The 21,973-nt window shown below is 42.1% G+C and overlaps 2 protein-coding genes across 6 annotated transcripts; one reads left to right on the forward strand and one right to left on the reverse strand.

Annotated features, from left to right (window-relative positions):
• Positions 1–154: 154 nt before the first annotated feature.
• LOC141741276 (glutathione S-transferase) lies at positions 155–10,704 on the forward strand. Of its 2 annotated transcripts, none has more exons than XM_074581637.1 (7): positions 155–279; positions 3,422–3,528; positions 4,603–4,654; positions 4,899–5,031; positions 6,162–6,303; positions 9,375–9,506; positions 10,354–10,704. In XM_074581637.1, exons 2-7 carry the CDS (start codon positions 3,442–3,444, stop codon positions 10,474–10,476), a joined length of 669 nt encoding a protein of 222 aa, XP_074437738.1. In that variant the 5' UTR covers positions 155–279; positions 3,422–3,441; the 3' UTR covers positions 10,477–10,704. The 2 variants fall into 2 exon arrangements, with proteins under 2 accessions (XP_074437738.1, XP_074437739.1); XM_074581638.1 differs by having other exon boundaries at positions 224–358.
• Positions 6,048–21,633, reverse strand: TMEM14A (transmembrane protein 14A). Of its 4 annotated transcripts, XR_012586335.1 has the most exons (6): positions 21,575–21,633; positions 20,258–20,343; positions 18,401–18,502; positions 14,386–14,473; positions 13,397–13,492; positions 6,048–7,419 (listed from the first exon to the last, which is right to left on the reverse strand). XR_012586335.1 is itself a non-coding variant. In XM_074581643.1 (5 exons), exons 2-5 carry the CDS (start codon positions 20,331–20,333, stop codon positions 13,453–13,455), a joined length of 306 nt encoding a protein of 101 aa, XP_074437744.1. In that variant the 5' UTR covers positions 20,334–20,343; positions 21,575–21,633; the 3' UTR covers positions 12,342–13,452. The 4 variants fall into 4 exon arrangements, 3 of the variants coding, with proteins under 3 accessions (XP_074437744.1, XP_074437742.1, XP_074437741.1); XM_074581643.1 differs by lacking the exon at positions 6,048–7,419 and having other exon boundaries at positions 12,342–13,492; XM_074581641.1 differs by lacking the exon at positions 6,048–7,419 and having other exon boundaries at positions 12,342–13,492; positions 21,461–21,586.
• Between the last annotated feature and the right edge of the window lie 340 nt (positions 21,634–21,973).

The following is a 21,973-nucleotide window of genomic DNA, read 5'->3' on the forward strand; positions in this document are numbered from 1 at the left end:
AAAACTTTGCGGACAAGGCTGAGGTGGCTTTTCCCTCAGCTACGCTTGCCGGGCCGAGGGACGGGGTTTGACTGCGGGCAGCCGGCCCTCGGCGTCCCACGCTGCCGCCGCCTGGCCTGAGGGAGGGAGGGACGGGGGGCGGCCGAGGGCGGGCAGTGGGCAGGCGGCCCGGCCCAGCCGCTGAGGGGAGGAGCGGGCCGTGCGCGGGCCGGGCGGTGAGGGCAGTCGGTGGGAAGCTGCTGGGCTGAGGATCGGTCGGCGGTGCGGCCCGGGCGGAGGGTACTGCCGGCGGCGGCGGGCTGGGGGGTCGGCGGCCCCGCGGGGGAGCGGCGGGCGGCCGGTGCCGGCCCGGCGGAGGGTGTGAATTCTGCTGGGAAGCGGGGCGGGCGGGCAGGGTCGGGCGGCGGCCAGCCGGGGCCTCCGCTGGAGTGGAAAAGGGGAGGGTTGGGACGGACCGGTCTTGAGGAACCTGCTTGAGCGTCCTGCGGGGTGTTTGTGGAGGGGTCACCCCCCATCGCTCCCCGGCAGCCCGGCGGGGTGGGTGTGCGTAGATGGGGGGCTCTGGGTAGGATCATCTGGGAACCTGCAGAGGGGTTTCTGTTCGGAGTTAAAAGTTTGTCCTCGTTTGAGGAATCTTAAAATCTCTCGGGGAGGGGTGGGGGTGGGTGGTAATTTGCCTTTCGCCTAGTTCAAATGCTCCTCCAAGCCTGGGTGGCGAGGGGAAGGCTTTCAGAATCCAGGCTGGGCCCGAGTCCCAGTGGAAGCCACAGGCTGGTGAGCGGTTTCTGTCTTAAGACGTTCTGGAGGCGCAGCTGGGCTGGATGGAGTGCAGGGCCTGTGCTCTAAGGTCATTCTGCTCCAGCAGCCTTGGGCGAGCTGTGTTCGAGGAGCAAAGCGTTGCAGGGATCTTCTTTGGGATCCACATCCAATTAGGAGGAAATTCTAAGATTTTGCGGCAGATTGTGAGCTTGCTGTTAAATTCACTTACGTGTTTCTCACTGGAAGGCCAGTGCCTGAATTGTTTTGCATAAAATAGTGTGATTTTTTTAATATAGCGATCACAGCGGGAGCTGTCATTCTAACAGCTGCCTGGCTGAGGTCCGAGGAAGGTCAGATGCACTAGAACATCAAGAAAAGTTGTGATTTCAGGTCCATTAGAGCTACTCAAGAAAGATAACTTACCAACTTTGCTGCTCTTTCATGACTCACTGCTTTACAAAGGGATATTCATTGCAGAGCAGTAATAGTCACCAAAGCGCTTTGCAAGTCTGTGTAAGTGTTCAGCCTAAACCCTGAAGTCTGTCCTTAAGCGGTGCAGTTCCAGAAAAATGTAAGCTTTTTCTTACCTGCACAAAAAGCCTCAGCCTTGGCCTGTTCCCACAAGGAACTGTCATGGGCAGGTTATGTTGATATCTGGACTTTTTTCCACTGACATTTGCTCTTCAGCTTTCCCAGCTGTTTGGAGTGCAGCACTGTCCTGACAATGGCAAGCAGGGCTTTGGCTGGGTTGATTTTTATCAGCTCTATCTCTGCTTCTGGGAGAGGTCAGGGAAGTTTGCTCTTTCTGCTTATGCTAAACTGTCCTTGTAGTGTGTTTCCCAGCCTAGATCCCATGTGCTGGAGGTTAGAGCGGTCTGTGAGGGACTGAGTGCAGTTCTCCTCTGTGATGGAGTGGAGTTGAGACCATCATCTACTTCCCGAGTGCCAGGCAATGGGGTATTTTTGAAGTATGGATGATTGAGAGCTCTTTCACTTGCTATAGCGTAACTCATGCACTTATGGGAACTAGAAATGGAGCACAGGTTGTCGTCTTCTCTGTGTGGGACCTGCTAAGGTAGCTGTGATATGGCACTTCTCTGAACGCCTTGTTTATGTGCCCTGTTGCTGTTCAGGTATTGGTAATATAGCTAGGCATCCAGCAGGTCTAGACTAGATGCCAATTCTAAACTGTCAAGACATAATCAAATCTTCATGAAAAAGCAATATTTATGTATCAGGAGAAGTTTGTTGTGAGGGACTGAGGTGTCTGGGGATACGGGTATTGCCAGGGATAGGTGGAAGCTGAGCAGCAGTTTTGAAGACCTGTATTGTGGACTGGAGCACCAGGTTTCTCCTGTGAGTTCAGCCTCTAGTAGGGCAATGGCTGTTTGCTACAGGGCCTATTGAAGATACCACCCAACACAAAGGACTTCAGTGGAGAAGGCCAGGGATGTGGTCTCCCATCTCACTGTTGTACTGTTTGTGCCTCTTCACTGACACCTTTGGGATTATGGCCAAAGTTTCTGCTTTGTGGTTTAATTACATACTGTGAAGTCTATGCAAGAATAGATAAGCCTGCCTGTAAACAGATAAGACCCTGGTTTAACGATGAAGGACTCTGTTAACAGAGTCACTGTTAATCCGTGACTCTGCCGTCTTATTAAATCTGCTTCGTTCTTCTGGGACCCATTAGTGATAAGAGTACAGTGTTAGCTTTGTTTCCAGCACCAGGCAAGCTCACATCAGCTGCTGAGTTCATACTATGGCATGTGACTGTGCTTGTTGGTGAAATTTGAAAGGATGAAGTGTTTCATCCCAGTGCCATCATCCAGTGGGCTGACTTCAGCCCCCTGCTGCTGGGGGCATTGACCAGGCCTTATCTGCCCAACAGAGGTCAAGGTCTCATTTGCTTGGTTTTGATTTTAAAGTTAAGTTTTCAGGGCAAATAGGATATAAGTCCCTGTTGCAGTTTAACTGTTGTTCATAAAATTGGAATGGGTCTTAAGTTGGTCCACATTCTCTATAGTGGACGTATTGTGATTTGGCTAACAGTCAAAACAGAACTAACTAAACATAAAAGTCAGTAGTCCTGGTGAAATATATACTGGAATATATATTGCTGGTATAAACTCAAATTTGTGAAGGCACAGGAGCACGGGGCTCTGAAAGGCCATAATGAGAGAGGTGAAAATAATGCTGGTGTCTCCTGATTGGTGTTCTTGTGAAGCAATTCATTTGACATAATACATTTTCAAGTGTGGTATGACATGGATGCTGTCACAAAACCCAGTACCTACTGCAGAGATTGCGTCACTACAAGGTTAAAAATTCAGAAATACCCTATAGTTCTGCTTTTGATTGTTCTCCTGAGCTCCTAAAGCTATGTTAATATTTTAAAAGATATTTATATGATTTAGTAGACGCTTATTACATTCTGGCATGATTCTTGTTTGAATTGCTGCATATTCTGGTATCGTGTACTTTTTCTTTTTTCTGCTAATCCACAGGAAACTTGGTTGCATCAAGCAACCCAAGTATCTACGCCTTGATTGCCCTTCTACTTTCACATTCATCCAACTGTATTTAATAGTTTGGCATGGAGCATGTTAAATGTTAATTAAAAAAAATTCTTCCTCTAAGAGCATCATCTTGAATTTATCAGGAAACAAGAACTCTGAAATCATGGCGGGGAAACCCAAGCTGCACTACACCAAGGGAAGGGGGAAAATGGAGTCCATCCGATGGCTGTTAGCAGCAGCCGGGGTTGAGGTTTGTACCTTTTTTTATAAAGTGATCAGATTAATCTGTGATTAAAATAGGCATTCTTTGGAAATGTTTCCCAGTTACATCTGTGCTTAGAGATATGCACATCATCACATATTGTGATGCAGAATGTTTAGATTCAGTGGTACACACTGTCATGTTGTATTTAATGTATTCCTTGAGCAATAGTTCTGCAGTAAAAGGATTTTAACATATAAAGAGAATTGTTAAGTCTTGTTTTTGAAACGTACTTTATGCTGACATCTTAAATTTTTGCTATAGACCAAAACTGTGTATCTCTGACTTTTTCTGAATGGTTATTGCTTCCCTGTATCTCATGATGGTTCTCCACTGAAAGACCATGCTTACCACATGAAAAACCTTAGAACATTATCTCCAAACAAAGTGCTTTTCATTCTTTGGGTCAGGACCTGAGTAGCATAAATCAGCAGAGCTGCCCTGAAGGCAGTCGGGGAGCTATCTAGATTCACATCAGGTGAAAACCATCCTAAGGCATCTTAATTTCTACATTCAAGTTTTTGTTTGAATATGGTGCTTTGAAACTATTTTATCAGAAACTATTTATATTCCATTGGAAATAAAAGGCTTTTTTAATGGTGTTCACTTGTGAATGTTGCTGACAGAGAAGCTGCAGAGCACGAGTGCTGAGGAAACAAAGATCTTGCCCTCATTCAAATGTACTCATTTAAAAAAATGCCAGTAGGGGGAAAGAGGTAGATAAACGCTGCGTAACACAGGCATGACTTATTAAAAATTTCTCGGTATTTCAGCTGCTTTTAAGTGAATGATTTGGTGTCTGTTAATTGTTCATGCAGGCAAATAGGCTCGTCTTTATAATGAGGAAGTTTTTTTGAAGTGTAAAGCTTTGTATATTACTGTGGGGTTGGGGACACTGAGTTATTTGCTGGAGCAGAAATGAAGAATAAGAGTAGGGGGTCAACACAATCATGAGAAGTATGTGGAATAGTGTGGAGAGGTGGCGTCTAACTTCCAGACTTCCTTCCACTTCTCCGTTGCTTTTGGAGTGACACAGTGTTATTTTCTTTCATTGCTTTTCAGTTTGAGGAAGAATTCATAGAAACCAAGGAAGACTTAGAAAAATTACGCAATGGTGAGTCTGTAAACTGTACCCTAAACATAAATTCATGCGAATATATCAAAAGGACAACAGGTGAAATTTTTGTAAGACCTCCAATACAACGTGACCTGTAAAGAGAAGATTTGAGAGGCCTGTTTGCTTGCAAATGCTTTCATCCCCCAGAATTGGAAATGTCTTGATGTGTTACCAGGTCTCTTTCTCAGATGCAGTGCAGTACTGCAGCAATCCAAGTAGTTCGCTGGTTTTTCTTCCCTAGATGGAGTCCTGATGTTCCAGCAAGTGCCCATGGTGGAGATCGATGGGATGAAGATGGTGCAGACCAGAGCCATCCTCAGCTACATAGCAGCAAAGTACAACCTCTATGGAAAGGACCTGAAGGAGAGAGCCTGGTATGGTAATGGTGCATACTGTCCTTACTAGTACTCTTCCATGATTTTTTGGATCATTTTTTGAATATTTATGAAATTAATATTGCTGCGAAACATCTGCATGTAAAGGTGCATATACATCTGCCAGTGCTTTGTCCCCTCAGATCCACGGACTGGGTGAATGGACTTTGTGATTGATAAATGATTGTTAATTGTCAACATAGTGAGAATGTGATCGCCGCTTTCAGGCTCATTTAATTTCACAGAGACCAAAAGTACATTAAGTTCTTGGGCAACTGCAGGACCTTAATACAATAATAAAGGCTAAGTGTGCCTTTTATTTTTCTCTTTAAACTGGAAAACAGTAGGAAAAACTACAGCTGCCTGAAAAAAATGAAGTGTCTTTAAGTGTTCTAATTTCCTTTTTTTTTAAATGTAAAGAATCTTTCATAGCTGATTTAAAAAAGACATGTTCAGTGGCTTAATGTTACTCAAAGTTAAACCAATATTTCCCTAATATTAATCTACTATGTAATCTGTAGATACTTTCCATTGTTATAATTAAAGGACTAATGCAAAAGCAAAAATCCTTGTTTACTCTTTGTTTAAAAAAAAAAAAAAAAGTCATGCAAAAATTCAATTAAGTCCTTAACCTAACCGATTACCACTTACTGTAAAGAGTTTATTCAGTAATAACAGAGGAGCAACACCAGAGATTGCGGGGATTATTACGGACTGGCACGTCTGAACTGGCAATTGGTAGCCATTTGTTGCTGGGATGCTTTCATGATTAGACCTCAAAACAATTTTTTTTTTCTCTAGCATGGTTTGCATATGTGATCTTTTCTCCCACAGCACAGATTAATAGGTTATCAATGGAAAACAGTGTAAACTCCACTTTAAATATCTTAGTTGGAGACTCTTATTTATACATTGCTTTTTGCAGACACTGTGAGCCTGTTTATAAAGAACTGCACTTTGAAACAAACTGACCTTGAATCAAAGTGGAAGAACAAGAAAACAAACTAGTATCTTTTGTCATATTGACTAATAAGCATTTTACTTGGTGATCGCTTCAGCAATCTATTTCAGGAAAATAACCAAAATGTAATGTTCAAATGACAAATGTTAAATAAAAATATTTGTTTCAGGATTGATATGTACGTGGAGGGAACAACAGACCTGATGGGAATGATCATGTACCTCCCTTTTCAACCAGCTGACACAAAAGAAAAGAATCTTGCTTTAATCATTGAACGAGCTACAAACAGGTACTTCCCTGTTTATGAAAAGGTAAGTGATAAATCACTTGTAGTCCACAAAGACAGTAACATGGGGTATAAGTCTCCCCCCACGCCACGCCCCTGGCCCCACACATCTGTTTTCTAGAAGACCAAGTGACAGTACAACTCTGGAATTGTATGATGGAGCCAGTATTCAACAATATGAGAAGGCGGACACAAAATAATATTTGGCTGGTTTCAGTACTGAGTATCTTTGCTGTCTTCTTTAAGACTCCTCAAAGAGCAGATCCTACTTTTTAAACCTAGTTTAGTGGCTGATAGCTCCTAGCATTTTGCATAAATGCACCATTTAAATACCTGTGCCAGCCTTTGCAACTTATTGCCTGAAAGTCTATATACTTTTGATGTTCAAAGTTAAATATAACTGTGCTTTATAATTAAGGACCTAATTCTGTGATCGTTCTCAAACCCATTGCTTAAATGTATTATACTTACGAACTGTCTTCTGAATCGCTATTTGGGCATCCTTAGGTGCGCACAAAGAGGCTCTGCAAACAGGACGTATCTAGCTTAAAAGCATAAAGCAATTATTTACTGGCCAGTGTGTGCTAAAGAGTTAGCCTCTAAAGAGCTACGAAGTAAAGCACTGGTATGCTTGCCACCCCCGTAGAGCACATGAAGAGTCTTTCTTGGCTAGGCAAAAGTTGGTCAGGAGGGGAAGAGCTGTTCTTTGTTTCTCCCTGGAACACAGCCTGGATGTTACTGACTTGCCATTTTCTGCCAACTTGCTGTTTGTTCAGTTGTTTTGTTTTTCCCTTTAGGATAGTCAAGGGTTTTTTTGGTGTTAACATTTTCCTGTTTGAGTTTAGCCAGCTGGGATCCTCATCTTACTATCCTACTTCTGTTTGTAACTTTACCTTTTGTATCTTGTATGGTTGTACTATGCAGACCTTCTCACAGTGCTTTTTCAGAGTGTAGCAGTCTCCTCAGAAGTCTGTGCCAAGGGTACAAAGCTGCGTTGTTTCAGAGCTGAGCCAGGTTTCTAGCTTGAATCCTTGGTTCACAGGCAGCTGAAGTCCATTCAAAAAATACAGGACTTGATGCAATTTCATGTGCCTCTTTATCAGAGCCTTAAATTGCACAAGCGGAACCCACAGAGGCTGCCCTGTGAGAAAAAAAATTGCATATAAGTGACATAAACCAGCACTCCTGTAATCAGAATTCATATAGATCCACTGCCATACCAGTGCAAGGCTGTGCTGAGAGAGATTGATTGCACGTACTAATCTTTCAAAGCTTTGGAGTCTGATAACATAAGAATTTATGCTATTAAAAAATAAAAAAGCAAATTTAGACACCAGTATTCTCTGAACCTGTGCATAGTTGGCACAAACTACTGTTACAATATGTTTTAGTGTGTATGCTCACTGGAGGAAAGTCTTTAAAATAATCCTTGTTCACTTACAGTAAAGACACAGCTAAACTTTTCCATAATTTTTAGCTTAGTTAATTTTGTTAGAATGATTAATAATTTTCCTTCTGTACTGTCCTGGTTTCATCCGAGAAAGAGTTAATTTTCTTTCTAATGATTGCTGTGAAAGGAATGCCAATAATGTATATTTTTTTAGTTGTTGCTAAGCGATGTTTATACTTTTCAAGGACTCTTTTCAGCTTCCCATAGAAGCTGAGGAGGAGCATAGACAGAACAACGGAATGGCCAATGGAATATTCCGTACCATAGATGTCATGCTCAGTGTATAAATGGGGGTTGGCTGGGGGGGGTGGGAATCCATGATCTCTGCTCGGGTCGGGCTGGGCAACCAATTCACCAGGCGGTGAGAGTGACTCGTGTCTTGTAAGTTATTTTACCATTATTATTATTATTTTCCTTTTCCATTATTGTTCTGTTCAACTGTCTTTTATCTCAACTCATGAGGGTTTTTTTTCCCTTTCCGCTCTTTTTCTCCCTCTTCTCCCCACCCTTCTGGGGGAAAGAGGGGTGAGCAAGTAGCTGCGTGATCCTAGTTGGTGGCTGGGGTTAAAGCAGGACATGTACCAGCTGCTTAAGTTGTGCATTGATTCATCTTAGCAGGGCTTCCCGTCCACGTGTTATGCAATCCTGACAGAAAATATCCCTAGCTCCGAGTGTTCACTTTAAGTGACTTCACTTTTAGGACAGCAAAAGGTAATATAAAGCACTGCAGGCAATCTGGTTCCGATGCTCTGTTTGGGAGTTTCCATATGGCTTTGATAGACAAGCTGTGGTGGACCTTGTTAGAGGTCCTTATTAGAGTGTGGGGAATAACTCCCTGAAGGTATCAGCCTTGCCTCTGTCAGAGCTCACTGCCTCTTTTATACCAAAATTGGCAGATGGGACTGCAGAAGGAATCAGCTTCCAAAGTCACAGACTGATGTCCTACTTTTAGCGCACGTTTGTTAATTGTTTAAGTGTAGCATTAGGGTATCTTAGGCACAGACATGTTTCCTTCTGCTTCTGCTACAAGGGTGATAGTCTTCAGGGAAAAGGTAGGCTGCGGAGCTGGTAACTGCTCTGGAGCTGTGCTGCAGCATTCACCACAACTTGTCCATGACAGCTATTAGCAGCTTTGGCGGGCTGCGATTCTTGCATCAGCAGTTTCCCATGAAAGAATCCTTCCATACAGGATGAAGGGTGGAAAGGCTGTGTTCCTTCAATCCTGACTTGTTTCAAACTATAATCAGCAATCCCAAATTTTGCTGAAATATTTGGGAATTCACTTGACTTTTTTTTGTGCATGTGCGTATTATTTAATCAAAGTACACTACAGGTAAACTGTCGTGACTACCTCTTACAATTACTTTGGTGCTGTTTCTTTTCTATGATTTAAGCGTTTCTTGTGGGACTGGACTTGGTACAGCTACCTGGTGCAGTAGGTTAGCGTGAGTGATAGGTCCACGCACACTGAAACATGAGTTCTGATTTAATTTTTTGTTGTGAGAATACCTATCACTTTCTAACTTTATAGATTCTTGCATAGATTTGCTCTGCTGTGTATTTTTGTAGAAATCTGCCTGTAATGAAATACCTAGATAAAATTATTACATCCTATATGACTTTTTTCATTCGTTCGTATTTTGTAGGCCTTAAAAGCCCATGGGCATGATTATCTTGTTGGCAACAAATTAAGCTGGGCAGACATCCATCTGTTGGAAGCCATTTTAATGGCAGAAGAATGTAAGCCTGATATACTGTCAGCATTCCCTCTGCTACAGGTTGGTAATCATCCGATCTCAATATGGAACGGAACGTACAAATGTCACTGCCCAGTTTTAAAAGCTAATTGATGTTTAAATCTCTTGAATCTTGAATCTTTCTCTGGTCTACTTCTGTTGACTACAACAACCTGCACACGCGTGCGCTGCCTTGCCCCCAGAGCTGCTGGGCACTCGCCTTTTATCCAGCTCTACTTTTCCCAGCTGTTCTCAGCTGGCAGGAATTCACTTACTGAAGTTTGGTCCCGTAACTGCTACTTTCATGTCTTCAAACACAGCGCTGAGCATCAGGAAGGGAAGGCTGTCACCTGTTGCGTCTGCAGTTCCTGTCCTTCTGTTTTTGCTAGCAAAATTATATTTTGAAGAAATCACATAAAAGAGCTGTTAAGTTTCTTGTGTCTTATGTTCCATGGTGCTTTGCATTGTGGTATTCCTGTCCTTGCCTCTTTTTTTGCCCAAATATATCTGCAGGATTTGGATTCGGGCTGTGGTTTTTGCTTCTTCCCTTTTCTTTCTTCTTTTTTCCACCTTTACCAGATGAATCTTAACTCTTTAATATTAATTTCTCCCATCCCCATCTGGGAAACTAAGGTAAACTTTATAGCACCAGCATTGCCGATCAGAACATTCACAGCTGGATTTTCCAAAAAGGCTAGTATGTTACAGATATGGTTCTGCCTGCCTTTTTTTTTCTTTTTGAATGGAAAATGCTGTGCTGAGCTGGCTAGAAGGAGCTACTACCTTTCTCTGTCTGAGAAATAAAAATCCAAGTCACCTGGTTTTTAAGCTATAAAGGTTTGAATTATAATTTCCTGACTCTCATTGGCTTTACTGCTGCTTCTTCCAGGCTTTTAAAGGAAGAATAAGCAACATTCCAACAATCAAAAAATTCTTGCAGCCTGGCAGCCAGAGGAAGCCACCAACAGATGAGAAGTTTGTTGCCGTTGTGAGGAAAATATTCAATATCTAATCATGTGGCTGCTGAAGATAACACAACCGTAGTATGTTACTAGAGCTGTGCCTCGTAACTGTAAACCGCATAGATGTATTCTATAGCTTGGATTATATAATCAGTCACATGGCCATTGTTGAAACAGAATATACTTTTAAATTAGAGTAAAAGGCTGATTTCGACTTGTTGAGCCCAGAAAGTGGTATTTCATGGAACGATTACATGAAATAAAATATGATGATACTTTGTGTTTGTTTAATTACAGTACATTCCTGGTAGGGTACAATGGTTCAGCTGTAGCTTTCAGAATACTGTAGAAACCACCCACCCACACACACACTTTAAAAACTGCAGGAGAGAAGAGCCACTCCATAAAAATGGGGAAGTCGTTTAAAATCAGGCCTAGAATTGTCTGGTTTTGCTCTCTAGGTGGTCTCCTAGATCAAAGTTCACTGTCCCACTGCTGTATTTCACTGCTGTCCCTGTACTTTCAGAGCTGCAGTTTAAAAGAGAAATAAATAAATATTTTAAGAATTCAAAAAATTAAAACTTATGATCCTCATAAGTTTATGGGCAAAGGTAAGAAGCTTGTTTAATCCCCATATGAGTCCCTTAAAAGAGATTTTGTTCACTGAAAGATCAAAGTACATGTGTTTAATTAGCCTGATGTGGTTTTTAACCATTGAAACCATCTATTCCCTTGCTCTTCTTTTTGCTCGCTTGGTCGCAGTGATGAAAATGCCGCTTGATTGGTTTTTTCCCTAAGATTTTGCCTTCCCCAGTCACTTCACAAGTAGTTGTAAAGAGACTGCATTGGCTACTTACCTTGTCAGTAAGAGTTAGTTTTATCTCAACAGTGTTTAAACCATGCACTACTATTTCAGATTCTTTGCCCTAATTTCATGGGTACCATCACTGTCCCCTTTAAAGACAGTGCCATAAACTATTCTTCCTTGCAGTTAGTTGTTTCTTTCAGTAGGACTCAAACTGATTAGGCAGAGAAAACAACAACCAGTATATACAGAACTGCTGCCCACCAAAGTTAACCCGTTTTCTGACTTGTGCACAAGAAAAGCCACGTAATGGATCGCAGAGGTACGAACCAGAAACACCCCAGGCACTGCCCAGATCAGCTCCTCAGAGTTTGACATTAAATAAAATTACCTAGGTAGCTGGAAGCAGCAGTTTGCCATGCCTACCGTAGTACTCAAGTTTCATGGAGCTACACCTCTGTTCCAAACAGTGCTATGATTGCTGAACCATCGCAAAGCTTGGCACAGGACACCACCTTTGCATGTTGTGAGTTCTCAGTCCCATAGGTATGTGTTGGACTTGATGAGAATGCTGCTTGTTTGGGCTGCTCAGGAACATCAGCAAAAGCTCCCGGATTGCAGTTGGGCTTGGAAGCTCCCTTCCCCCGAGGGGTAATTCAGAGAATGCACAGAAGGCTCAACTCTGGACATGCTCAAAAACGTACAATCTTACTGCATTTAGGATCTGGGGTAGCAGCAACTGCAGGATGGCTTCTGCATTTCAGCTCTGGGTTGCCTGAACTTTTCTTCGGAGCTTAATCTAAGGCAGGATTCAGCTTGCCTACAGTACAGCTAGCCACATTGGCATGGGTCACCAAAGCCTATTATGGTCCATGGCAGTTCAATTCTACTGGGGTGCTGTGAAGTTCTACTTCAGGATGAAATGAACCACATCTTCTGTGTCCAGCTGTCATCCCAGTCTGAAATCCGTAACATACCAGCTCAATTGCCTGGAAACCCGGCAAGACCTGGAGATAGCTGACATTAACATTTGTTAACAAAAGATTCCGGAGCTGGAGGCTGTGGTTTGGGGTTGTTGGTGGTGGGGGGTTGCCTTTTTTTTTTTTTTTTGTGTGCCAGTTGTGCCTTAGACATCTGAGCTGCTCGCAACACCTTGTCACCACCTAAGCCCCTGCCAAGAATAATAAGCTTGGTATTCCACTGATGGATTTGTGCAGCACTGAGATCTGATACATGATAGCCTTTATAAGCAAGCTCTGTATGAAAAAAAATAATGAAAAGAAGCAAAATTTCTTTTTGTCTTCAGTAGTGCACTCCCCCATATTCTGTTTCCTAATGATTTGGTTGCACATTCCTGTGCACCAGAAGATAGTCTTACCCAAGCTTTCAGACCCAGGGACTACTCAATTATTTTCAATGCAAACCAAAGCAACTTCAGTCCCTGAACAGTTTATGTCTGAATGCTCTCCTTTGCTTATGGTCAAGCAAGATAACCCATATAAGACCAAAACAGCAAACCTGGTAAAGAGTACTGAAGTACTGAACACGAAGTTACATGTTTTAAACCAGTGCCAAGTACAAAGCAGATCACTACACCATTGACAAAATGGCTCACTGGTCTGCATAAAAAACTGAGAAGCTTTGAATATTTTATGTTTTATTTTAACACTGATAATGGTTTTTACATTTAGAACCAGTGCAACAACATGCGTGTATCTGAAAGAAAGGTGGGTTTTCTAGTGCAATATAGTACAGGCCCACGCCTTTATTAATTAGTAAGCAACAATACGATTAGAATTGATTATTTAATCTCAGAAGCTACAAAATTATGGTTCAATACAATGTACCTTTTTAGCATAAACATGTATTATATATATTATTCTTTCAGAGATACAGTGCAAGACTAACTAAATTTCTTGGGGCGCTCAGCACCCCTGAAAGAGATCAAACTTAGGGAAAAAGATCCCTTGAATTAACAAACTGCTTAAACAGAAGTAGATCAAAATATATCCTCAACAAAACATTTGTTTTAAGTTTTTTAAAAAAGCTTGCAAAATATCAGCAAATGCCAATAATCAAATTACAGGTACAGATCTTTTACAGAAAAGATAACTCCAACGTAGAGACTTGTGTTCAAACTTGTCTTTCAAGTATAGAGAGCTTGCCTGTTTGTTCAGTGAGTGCAGCAGTCATACTTCGGTTCTGAAGTTGCTAAATTCTCCTACAGCAGCATAAAAACAAGCCTCAAAATCATCAAAAGGCTGCCAAAAAAAGAACAAGAAACATAAATACGGTTGTGCATGAACAAAGACAGTGAAAGTCATCATTATGTAACAACACATTCATAAATACCTGACACTAGAGCCTCTAGTAAGCAATCCTTCAAAATGTCTACATCTACAGCCTCGGTGCCTGCTGAAACACAGAGCCCACCTACGCTTGAAATGCAATCCACAAGGGAAAATACCACTTTCCAGTTTAAGTTCTGATTCTGAAATTTTGCATCTTGACAATTTACATCTGATTTTTTCCTCCCTGTATGTAACTGGAGTAAAAGAGTTGATGGTGTCATATTAAAACTGGTAACAATGAAGCAACAGTTATTATTCCTTCAGAAGACAGAGCTTCTGACTTACAGTTGAAAAATGTTTTGAGTTACGGACTCACTGGGAAAAAAAAGTTTTGAATTAGTCCATAATTTAATTTCAAAATAATAAGTACAGAAAATTATGTTTATCAGAATGCCAAAATAAACAGCAGCAATAAAGCAGTCAGAATGGTTAGAAACATCATAATTTGCAGTAACACTGACCAAAGTTCTTCAGTCAGGTCAAAAATGTCCTAGTTTTCAAAGGTGCTGAGCTTACAGAATCATAGAATGATCTGGGTTGGAAGGGACCTTGAAGACCATCTAGTTCCACCCCCCTGCCCTTGGCAGGGACACCTCTCACTAGACCAGGCTGCTCAAAGCCCCATCCAGCCTGGCCTTGAACACTTCCAGGGATGGGGCATCCACAGCTTCCCTGGGCAACCTGTTCCAGTGTCTCACCACCCTCACCACCTGTTCCACTGATCCTGGCTTGAATCAGATGTCAAATGGCAACTATTTGAAAAATCAGTGAAATCTTTACATTAAGATCCTGAATATGTTTACCTCAGGCATGCTACTAGTCCGGCTGGCATTAATTTCTTGGACCTCTTGAACCTCATTCCCATTATAATGGTCAAAAGAAAAGCTGAAACTGTAAAAGACAATTCAATATATTTATGTTCTCCCAGTGGACCATTCAGGAACATGGAGAGTTTTCAAAGGTCATGGCTGTGTTTTGCTATGAACTGCAATTTAATAAAACATTAGATCAGAGATAGGTTCTATAAAAACATTCTTGCTTTTTCAAAATACACTGCTATGATTTCTTTCAGCTACAAATAAGGTTTCCAGGTGCAGCAGAATGCTAAATCTTATTCCACGGACACTAAGTAAGTTTGTCAGACAGTGAATTCTACTCCCCCATACCTACATTCACAGGGATACAAATAAAGGAGGAAGAATCATAGAATGTGTTGGGTTGGAAGGGGTCTTTAAAGGCCACCTAGTCCAACACCCCTGCAGTAAGCAGGGACATCTTCAACTAGATCAGACTGAATCTTCATCATAAGAGTAACATGCATGCTGAATTACAGGAATAGTGTCTCATAAATCCCACCACCCTAGACCATTGCAGCTGTTTTCTAACTATTAAAGGAGCTAGAACATCCAACTTTATCTGTTTTCTTTTTTTTAGAATGCTAGCTTTTTATTTGCTGAGCCTTAAAAAACCGATTGGAAGTTTTGCCACTTGCTTTTGCTACAGAACATGGCTGTCAACGTCTCCTTCATCATGAGCACAAGTTCCTTTGTTTCATTTTGCGTCAACCTTGTCTGTGATAAGAGGTGGGCAGCCCAAGAGGGCAACAAATGCAAGTGCAAGCAGCAGAGAACAAACATCACGAAAGGAACTGCATCTTCTTCATGGAGCAGTTTTACTTAAAAATGGAGGTGGCAATGAACTGATAAGGCACAGGGATTTCATACTGAACTATGGCTGCAGAGCGGTACGTAAATGAGATTAATGAGAATATATAAAACTCTGCAAAGATAGCTAGCTTCGTTAAAGAACTGTCACCTGAAATGCTTCCTAGAAGTGGGCAGAGAGGCAAGACTTCTCATGGGCAGCAGGGCTTTAATACTCTTGCAGCCAAATTAATGGCAGTTACACAAATCTCCTCCCTTTTTTATGGGGCAGTTAAACCATCTGGCTAACTCTCTTCAAACTCCACGGTCTACTCCTGTGGACAGTCCTGTGCTCACAGGTGTCAAGAATTCATTTTAAACTCACTCCAGCATTATAAAACAAGCTCTGACAGCTACAAGCATCTTATGAAACTCTACCAGCTATGCATGTGCACTCATTAAAGATACCCTGCAAAAAACCCTCTTACGCTCCATTATCCATTGCTCTTATTTTCTGGTCCCATAGCCTTGATCCTCTCAGGAATGCCTGAAGAGTGGACTATTACACAGTATGCATCTTGCCCTGAGTGTATTTACAATTAATTACAAGCTACTAAGCGTGTTCACTCTGTGATGTTCTTTTTTTTTTTCCCAGTTACTAGTATCTGGCTTTTCACATGTGCCAGTGAGTTTTTAAGACATTCAACTTTTAGACCTGATTTTCAAAATTTCACTATTTCACCTTAAATCCATCAAAGCAATTAATTAAATCAAGCCAAAATCAATTCAGTAAATCAGATTCAGATCAGAAATTCAATAAAGCAGGTGCATCAACTTGTACTCTGAATAGCACTAGCTGTTGCATATTGAAGTCTGAGTTTCCACACCTACTCCAAACACATAAAATTGCATTAAAGTATTCAAGAAAGCTCAGAGTTAATTTCAGGGTGAGTGGGCAAAATACCTGGAATAATAATGTACAAAACAACTAAGGAAATTTGCCTGGGGTATCTGTATGCTACGTACTCCTTGTATGTAGTTACAAGAACCGCACTATCAAGGTCTTGTACTAAAACATTACCTTACATTATTGTAGGAGACTCTTGCATAGGTAATAAATACTGGTTTAATTAATAAATTCTTGTTTGGAATTTTTTTTTTATTTAATTTCCTAACCTTTTAAAAGTTTGTGTACTTGCTTCATTTTACATTCCAATTTACTCTACCGGTTTCTAAATTAAGAGTGGTAACTTTCTTCCATGCACTGATTTCTTTCTTTCATTTGTGCTCTAGTTGCTTTTGACACTTTGGGCAGGTTAGGCATAAGTGAAAACATTCTGATTTTCTACAAAAACAATACACATTTATTACGAAAAGCCCGTAGTATTCTGAAAGTAGCAGATACAGTAGGCACCAAAGGTTTTTAAGGTGTGGACCTGTAGATGTTTCTGAGTGTGTCTAATTCTCTCTTCCTCTGAAGTTTTCCTACTGAGTTCTTTACTCATTTGAGGTATCTATGTATGCAGAAGCCGGAAGACACCCTCTTCCAGACTGAGATACATCAGCCTGTGAGAAATTAAAACCAGCCTGAATGGTTGGCACTGGCAGAGTACTTTGTATGAACACTTCCTAACTCACTTCAGGCAAAAATTGTCTGTTCATATCACCTTCTTGGTTTCATTCAGCATTAAGTGGATCTCGAAGAGGCCACCCATTCATAGCCAAGGTTAAATATATGCTTAGGTTTTAAGCAATCAGAACATCACTTTGTAAGCATTCTGAATTAAGACTGCTTTAAAAAGCCTTTGTTCTTTTTACTCTACATAGTAAGAACTCTCTAAGGCAGGTGTAGTGTATCTCATCTGTACTGCTATAATTTCTATTAAATTAATAATACATATTGCTCCAGCTGAAAGTCCTCACATGCCTACAGGTACATGGAATGCACAACACTGACAATATTTTAGTATATCTGACATCAACACGCAGATTAGTGGAAATTTTATATTAGTCCTTCCAAAACTAGCAAATTAGGAAACAGGCAACATGTACTTAGTTTTAATTAGTCTTCTCTTTCACAAATTCTGTATCCAAATTAGTGATCACAAAAGTACAATACTAGATGCTAGTTAAAAGCATGTCACACAGAATAATTACAAATTTACACATACTTAAGGCTGTGCCTTCATTCCAAAAAAAGGGTGTTTTTTTTTTTTTTTAACAGTGGGATAACTTAATCCAAGCCAAGATCATGGTGGCAAAACTGGAATATCCAATTTCAAGCCATCTAGGAGCAGATAACATATGCCACTACCACCTTTACTAAAGACCACAGCTGGTGCGAATACACTTTGCTAACAATGCTATTCAACATCTTTTTGAAATGGAAGTTTTTACAACTGTCGCTGGTGTAAAGCACAAAGCCAGCATGAACACTGTACCATAAATTCTAACTAAATTCCAAAAAAGCAAGGGTGTGCTCACACAATCTGGATTAAATGTATTTTAAATGCATTTTGGCATGCGGAAGTACAGCCATCTTTGCTAAAACCATGAGTGAGACAAGCTCCAAATAGATCTTAACAGCAAAACAGTTGCATGAGGTTAACAATGTCCCCCTTAGAGGCTGTAGTTCCTTGCCTCCATGAGGATTTAATGGCAAACTAGCTAACATGACAATTATTGCATTGTTTGTATCCTGTCTTCCTTAGCAGCAAAGGAAAAACACTAAGTCAAACTATTTGTTTCATTGGGAGCTGAGGATACATTCCATTATGCAGGACTGGATCCCACACCTTCCTTACTTCTCAAATTACATTCTAATCTGTAGCTCTAATGAGTTTATTCCAGTACTCTCCCATGTTTCTCAACTGGATTTCACAATATTTGCAGTGTTATGCAACCAGCTAATAAAAGGAGGTGCTGGCAGGTGGTGACACAGACCCGCTGGCTGTGTGTGTGAACGAGCTGCCTTAGCTTCCAAACAGTTCCACGTACAAGCTCCTGAACTTTGCAAGCTAAACTGAAATGTCTAACTCTATTTAAAAAATAACATTTAAACCAAAGCAATGTTCAAAAGTTAACATAAGAGAGACTTCTGTATGCAATTCAGGAAACTGCTAGTTTTTATTGTTGTTTTTTGAGTTTTTTTTGTTTACTGTAGTAAAACACTTACACAATGATATCTTCACATTTCTTGGATCACGTGTTACGCAGTAAGCTCCATAACCAGACACAGATCCAAAGGTGAGACCAGCAGCTAAAGAGATTTTACTACCTGCAAGAAACCATTCAAGCGTTACTTCTCAATACAATGTCTTTAAGCTCAATCTTTACAGAGTAGTTCTTTCTACAACCAAATATTTTAAAAATAGAACTGATTTTGCCACAGCGCAGCTAGCTCACTCAGCGTGAATACAGGTGGTGTTTCTGTAACTGGGTCATTCTCTGGCATGGCATTAGGGGGAAAATTGACTAAATTAGAGGGAGATGATGAGGATCTAGTTATACTTGCAGTTTGGGAAAAATAATCTTTGAAGCACAAACCTAAATTTGGCTATTTTCTCTACCATATATGCCTTTAGAAGCAGTTTTGTAATTTCTCTGGACTATCTGCTGATTTTAACTGTATCTTACAGCACGTGGGAGTCTCCAAAAAATCTTAGAAGTGTGTCAATATAAAAAGGTTAAATTGAATAATACATGTAATCACAAACCTTTCAGTCTGACACCAATCCTGGACAAAAGAACAGTACCACAAACATCACATTTAATTAATAAAGAATTAAAAAAAAAAAAGAGTTAAAACAATTAGATAGCAATGAAGATTAAAATATGGTTTTTAAAAGTACGTCAACATCTTCCTTCAGTGCTATCAGAAAACTGGTTCATAAAGCCCAGAGTTTCAGTAATACACCTAGGTTTCTGAATAGGCATTTGACTCGGTACAATATGATAAAAGCGTAGAATCAGCACAGCAGGCATTATCCGGATTGAGCTGATCCCAAAATGTTTATAAATGAAGAATCCTGATCCCCAGATGTCATTCAGCTCACAGTCCTGTTATATTCAGTGTTTTTAATAAAGAATTTGCAAGAAAACAGAAATCATTACCAATAAAAAAAATAATCTAGATTTGCCACGAGGACTGACCAACTATTAAAGAGTGAGAACAAGCGATCGTGACAGTCAGTGAGTGCAGCTCGGTACAAACCAAAAAAAATAGAGCAAGTATTTCAGAAAGTCAGACATAAAGCCAGATGTCTAAGAGCAAAGCATGCACACCCTGTGCAGGGGAACAGTGACCCTGAATCACAAGCATAGGGATGGAATGGCCACGGCACAGACTGACGAGCTGCTGGGATGAACGCTTTGTGGGAGAGCTGAGGGGGACCAGGCTAGAGATCCTGCCTGTCCCCGGTACCACTGCGACCTCTGCCGGGATGCTGTGCTGGGTTTGGGCAGGGCGCTGCTGGCTAGGAAGGACTGCAAAAATGACTGAAATAAGGAAAATGCACTTTATAGCACATGATAACCTAAAACCTGCTTATCTTACAGTTAATATCTAACAGATAATTAACCACAAGATCAGAATACCCAAGTAATAGGTTTTCTTTCCAGTGTGCATCTGGAAATCTCAAAACCAAGCCAGGATGCCTCCGCTGAAAATAAACTTTAATCAAAGATCATCTACTGTACTCAACGCAGGAATGATTAAAGGAAATGAGAAGGCCCAAAATACACTGAAGGTCAAAAATAACATAACAGCCCCTTTTTGCCCTGAAAACAAACTCATCAGTTAAATTAACAGAAAAAAGTGAACACTTAAATGCTTAAGTTGACCCAAGTAAATCTCATGAGACTCAGCTCATTCATAGCAGTTCAGGACGGATTTAAGATGCAGTCATGTTCATTATGGCAGAGTTTTCATGTCTTGCATAATTTTTTTTTTTTTTTTTTTTTTTTTTTACAAAGTGTAGTGAAGAAGAAACACAAACGCTTCATTTCCAAATCCTGCTGTCCCAGTACTTACCTTTATGAGTGTATCCTACCACACCTCCAACAGCCAGCAATGCAGCATATGCAAAACCAATCCAGTCAATAGCCATGGTCCCAACTCTGGAGAAGAAAACACATTGCAACTGAAAACAAACAAGTTCCTTCCTCCTGGTAAGAAGTAAAAATCATTACTTAAAGTGTTCTAAATAACACTACACTCTCCTAAGTTGTGTTTGACTACTGTGTAACATTCGAAAGGCTGAGGTATGCCTACTAGCTATTTTACGATCTTTTCTCTAACTGCTGCTTTTCCTTACACCTCAGTATCGAGGTATACCATATTTACTTTTAGGGAAATTGGTGGTTTTTTGGATGTACGTGGCATGCATTTTTCCCAATCAAACGCAAGCAAAAAGCTTGCCACTGCCCAAAGCTGCCACTGCCCAGGTGTGTTGCACTTGTGCCACATGGCTGATCTGGGCATACGCTACGGACACACACAGGTCTTGTGAGCACACAGCTTAGTGCCCTTTCAGCCAGGCCGTACTTGGTGGACTTCAAGCGGAATGCCACAGGCCCTGCAACACCAGGCAAAAATAGCAATTTTCAGAGTCTACCCAAAGTTTTCAGACAGAAACCTAGGCTGTTTACAGGAAGCTATATACACAGGCGCTTTATCCTATCTCTGTCTATGCCCCTTTCATTTCACCTTTAGATTTTGATGCATTGTCCAAAGTTAGGCTCCTGTCCTCTAAAAAGCATTTAATTTGCTGTTGTAATGCCGATCCTGGCTGTGCTCTGTAACGGCAGCAGTGCTGCTGGCCTGCAACCCCACAGCGTACGGCCTGTACCCCCAGCCATTGGGGTACACCTTTCCCCTCCTTCTCCCAAATTAAGTACATGCTTAACTAAGCATACATTTCTTTTTTACCTGAGCGGGTGCTTTCTGGGTCACAGTGTTAAGGGGGGTTGGCAGGAAGGACCACACACTGCACTATTTCACGTCAGGCCTTTAATATTAAAAGGAGCAACTCACACCCCAGCTGTAATTCCCTCAGGAAGGCACCTGGTTTTAGCGGGCCACGGCACCCCCAAAACCGAGGTCTGCAGAGGAAGGGGCCAGGCCCAAAGCCCGGCCTTTCACCCACCCGGCCAAGGCCGGGCGCTGCCGGCCATTCTCCCTCGGCCGGGGACTTCCCCCGCCGCCCCCCTCAGCCTCTCGCCAGGCTGCCCCCACCTCCGCTCCGCCCAGCCCAGCCCGGAGCTCGCTTCCCCCAGAGAAGGCAAGTGACCGCCGAGGGAAGCCCCACTGCCCCTCCATCACCCCCGCCGCGGCTCAGCCCAGCCGTACCTCGCTCCCGCCGCGCCGCGCCCGCCCTGCCGCCCTCCGACCTCCCCCGGCCCCGCCTCCCGCCCCCGCCGGGCACCGTCAGGCGTCGCGGGGCCTTGGAGCTGCTGGCGGCCGCCTCGCTGCTGCCTCGGTGGAGGGGAAGGAGGGCGTTTGCCGCCATCATGGCGGGGCCCAGCTGCTTGCAGAGCTCCTATGAGAGCGGAGGCAGTGGAGTTTTGTGGCCCTTGGCAGAGGCGGGGGTCGGGGAGACAGGCCCGGGGCAGCGGGGGGCTTTGCACCCTGTTTGTCGGGGCCCCTTAGCTGCAGGGCCCAGCTCCCGGGTTGGCATCTCCTCCTGCCCTCAGGTGCCGGGGCTCCATAGGCAGCAGAGAGATCCATGGCTTTTTTTAGCCTTTTAGG

The sequence above is a fragment of the Larus michahellis genome, chromosome 3 (genome assembly GCF_964199755.1).
Source record: "Larus michahellis chromosome 3, bLarMic1.1, whole genome shotgun sequence".
In the NCBI taxonomy this organism is placed as follows: Eukaryota; Metazoa; Chordata; class Aves; order Charadriiformes; family Laridae; genus Larus; species Larus michahellis.

Bases quoted from the DNA above. Each gene is read 5' to 3' on its own strand.
- LOC141741276 (XM_074581637.1), top strand. From the start codon at position 3,442: ATGGCGGGGAAACCCAAGCTGCACTACACCAAGGGAAGGGGGAAAATG. The intron at 4,655-4,898 runs GTGAGTCTGTAA...TTTCTTCCCTAG, and splicing joins CTTAGAAAAATTACGCAATG to ATGGAGTCCTGATGTTCCAG. The intron at 9,507-10,353 runs GTTGGTAATCAT...TGCTTCTTCCAG, and splicing joins CAGCATTCCCTCTGCTACAG to GCTTTTAAAGGAAGAATAAG.
- TMEM14A (XM_074581643.1), bottom strand. From the start codon at position 20,333: ATGGCTATTGACTGGATTGGTTTTGCATATGCTGCATTGCTGGCTGTT. The intron at 18,503-20,257 runs GTAAGTACTGGG...GGTTTCTTGCAG, and splicing joins GGTAGGATACACTCATAAAG to GTAGTAAAATCTCTTTAGCT. The intron at 14,474-18,400 runs GTAAGTGTTTTA...TGTCTTTTACAG, and splicing joins AAATGTGAAGATATCATTGT to TTTCAGCTTTTCTTTTGACC.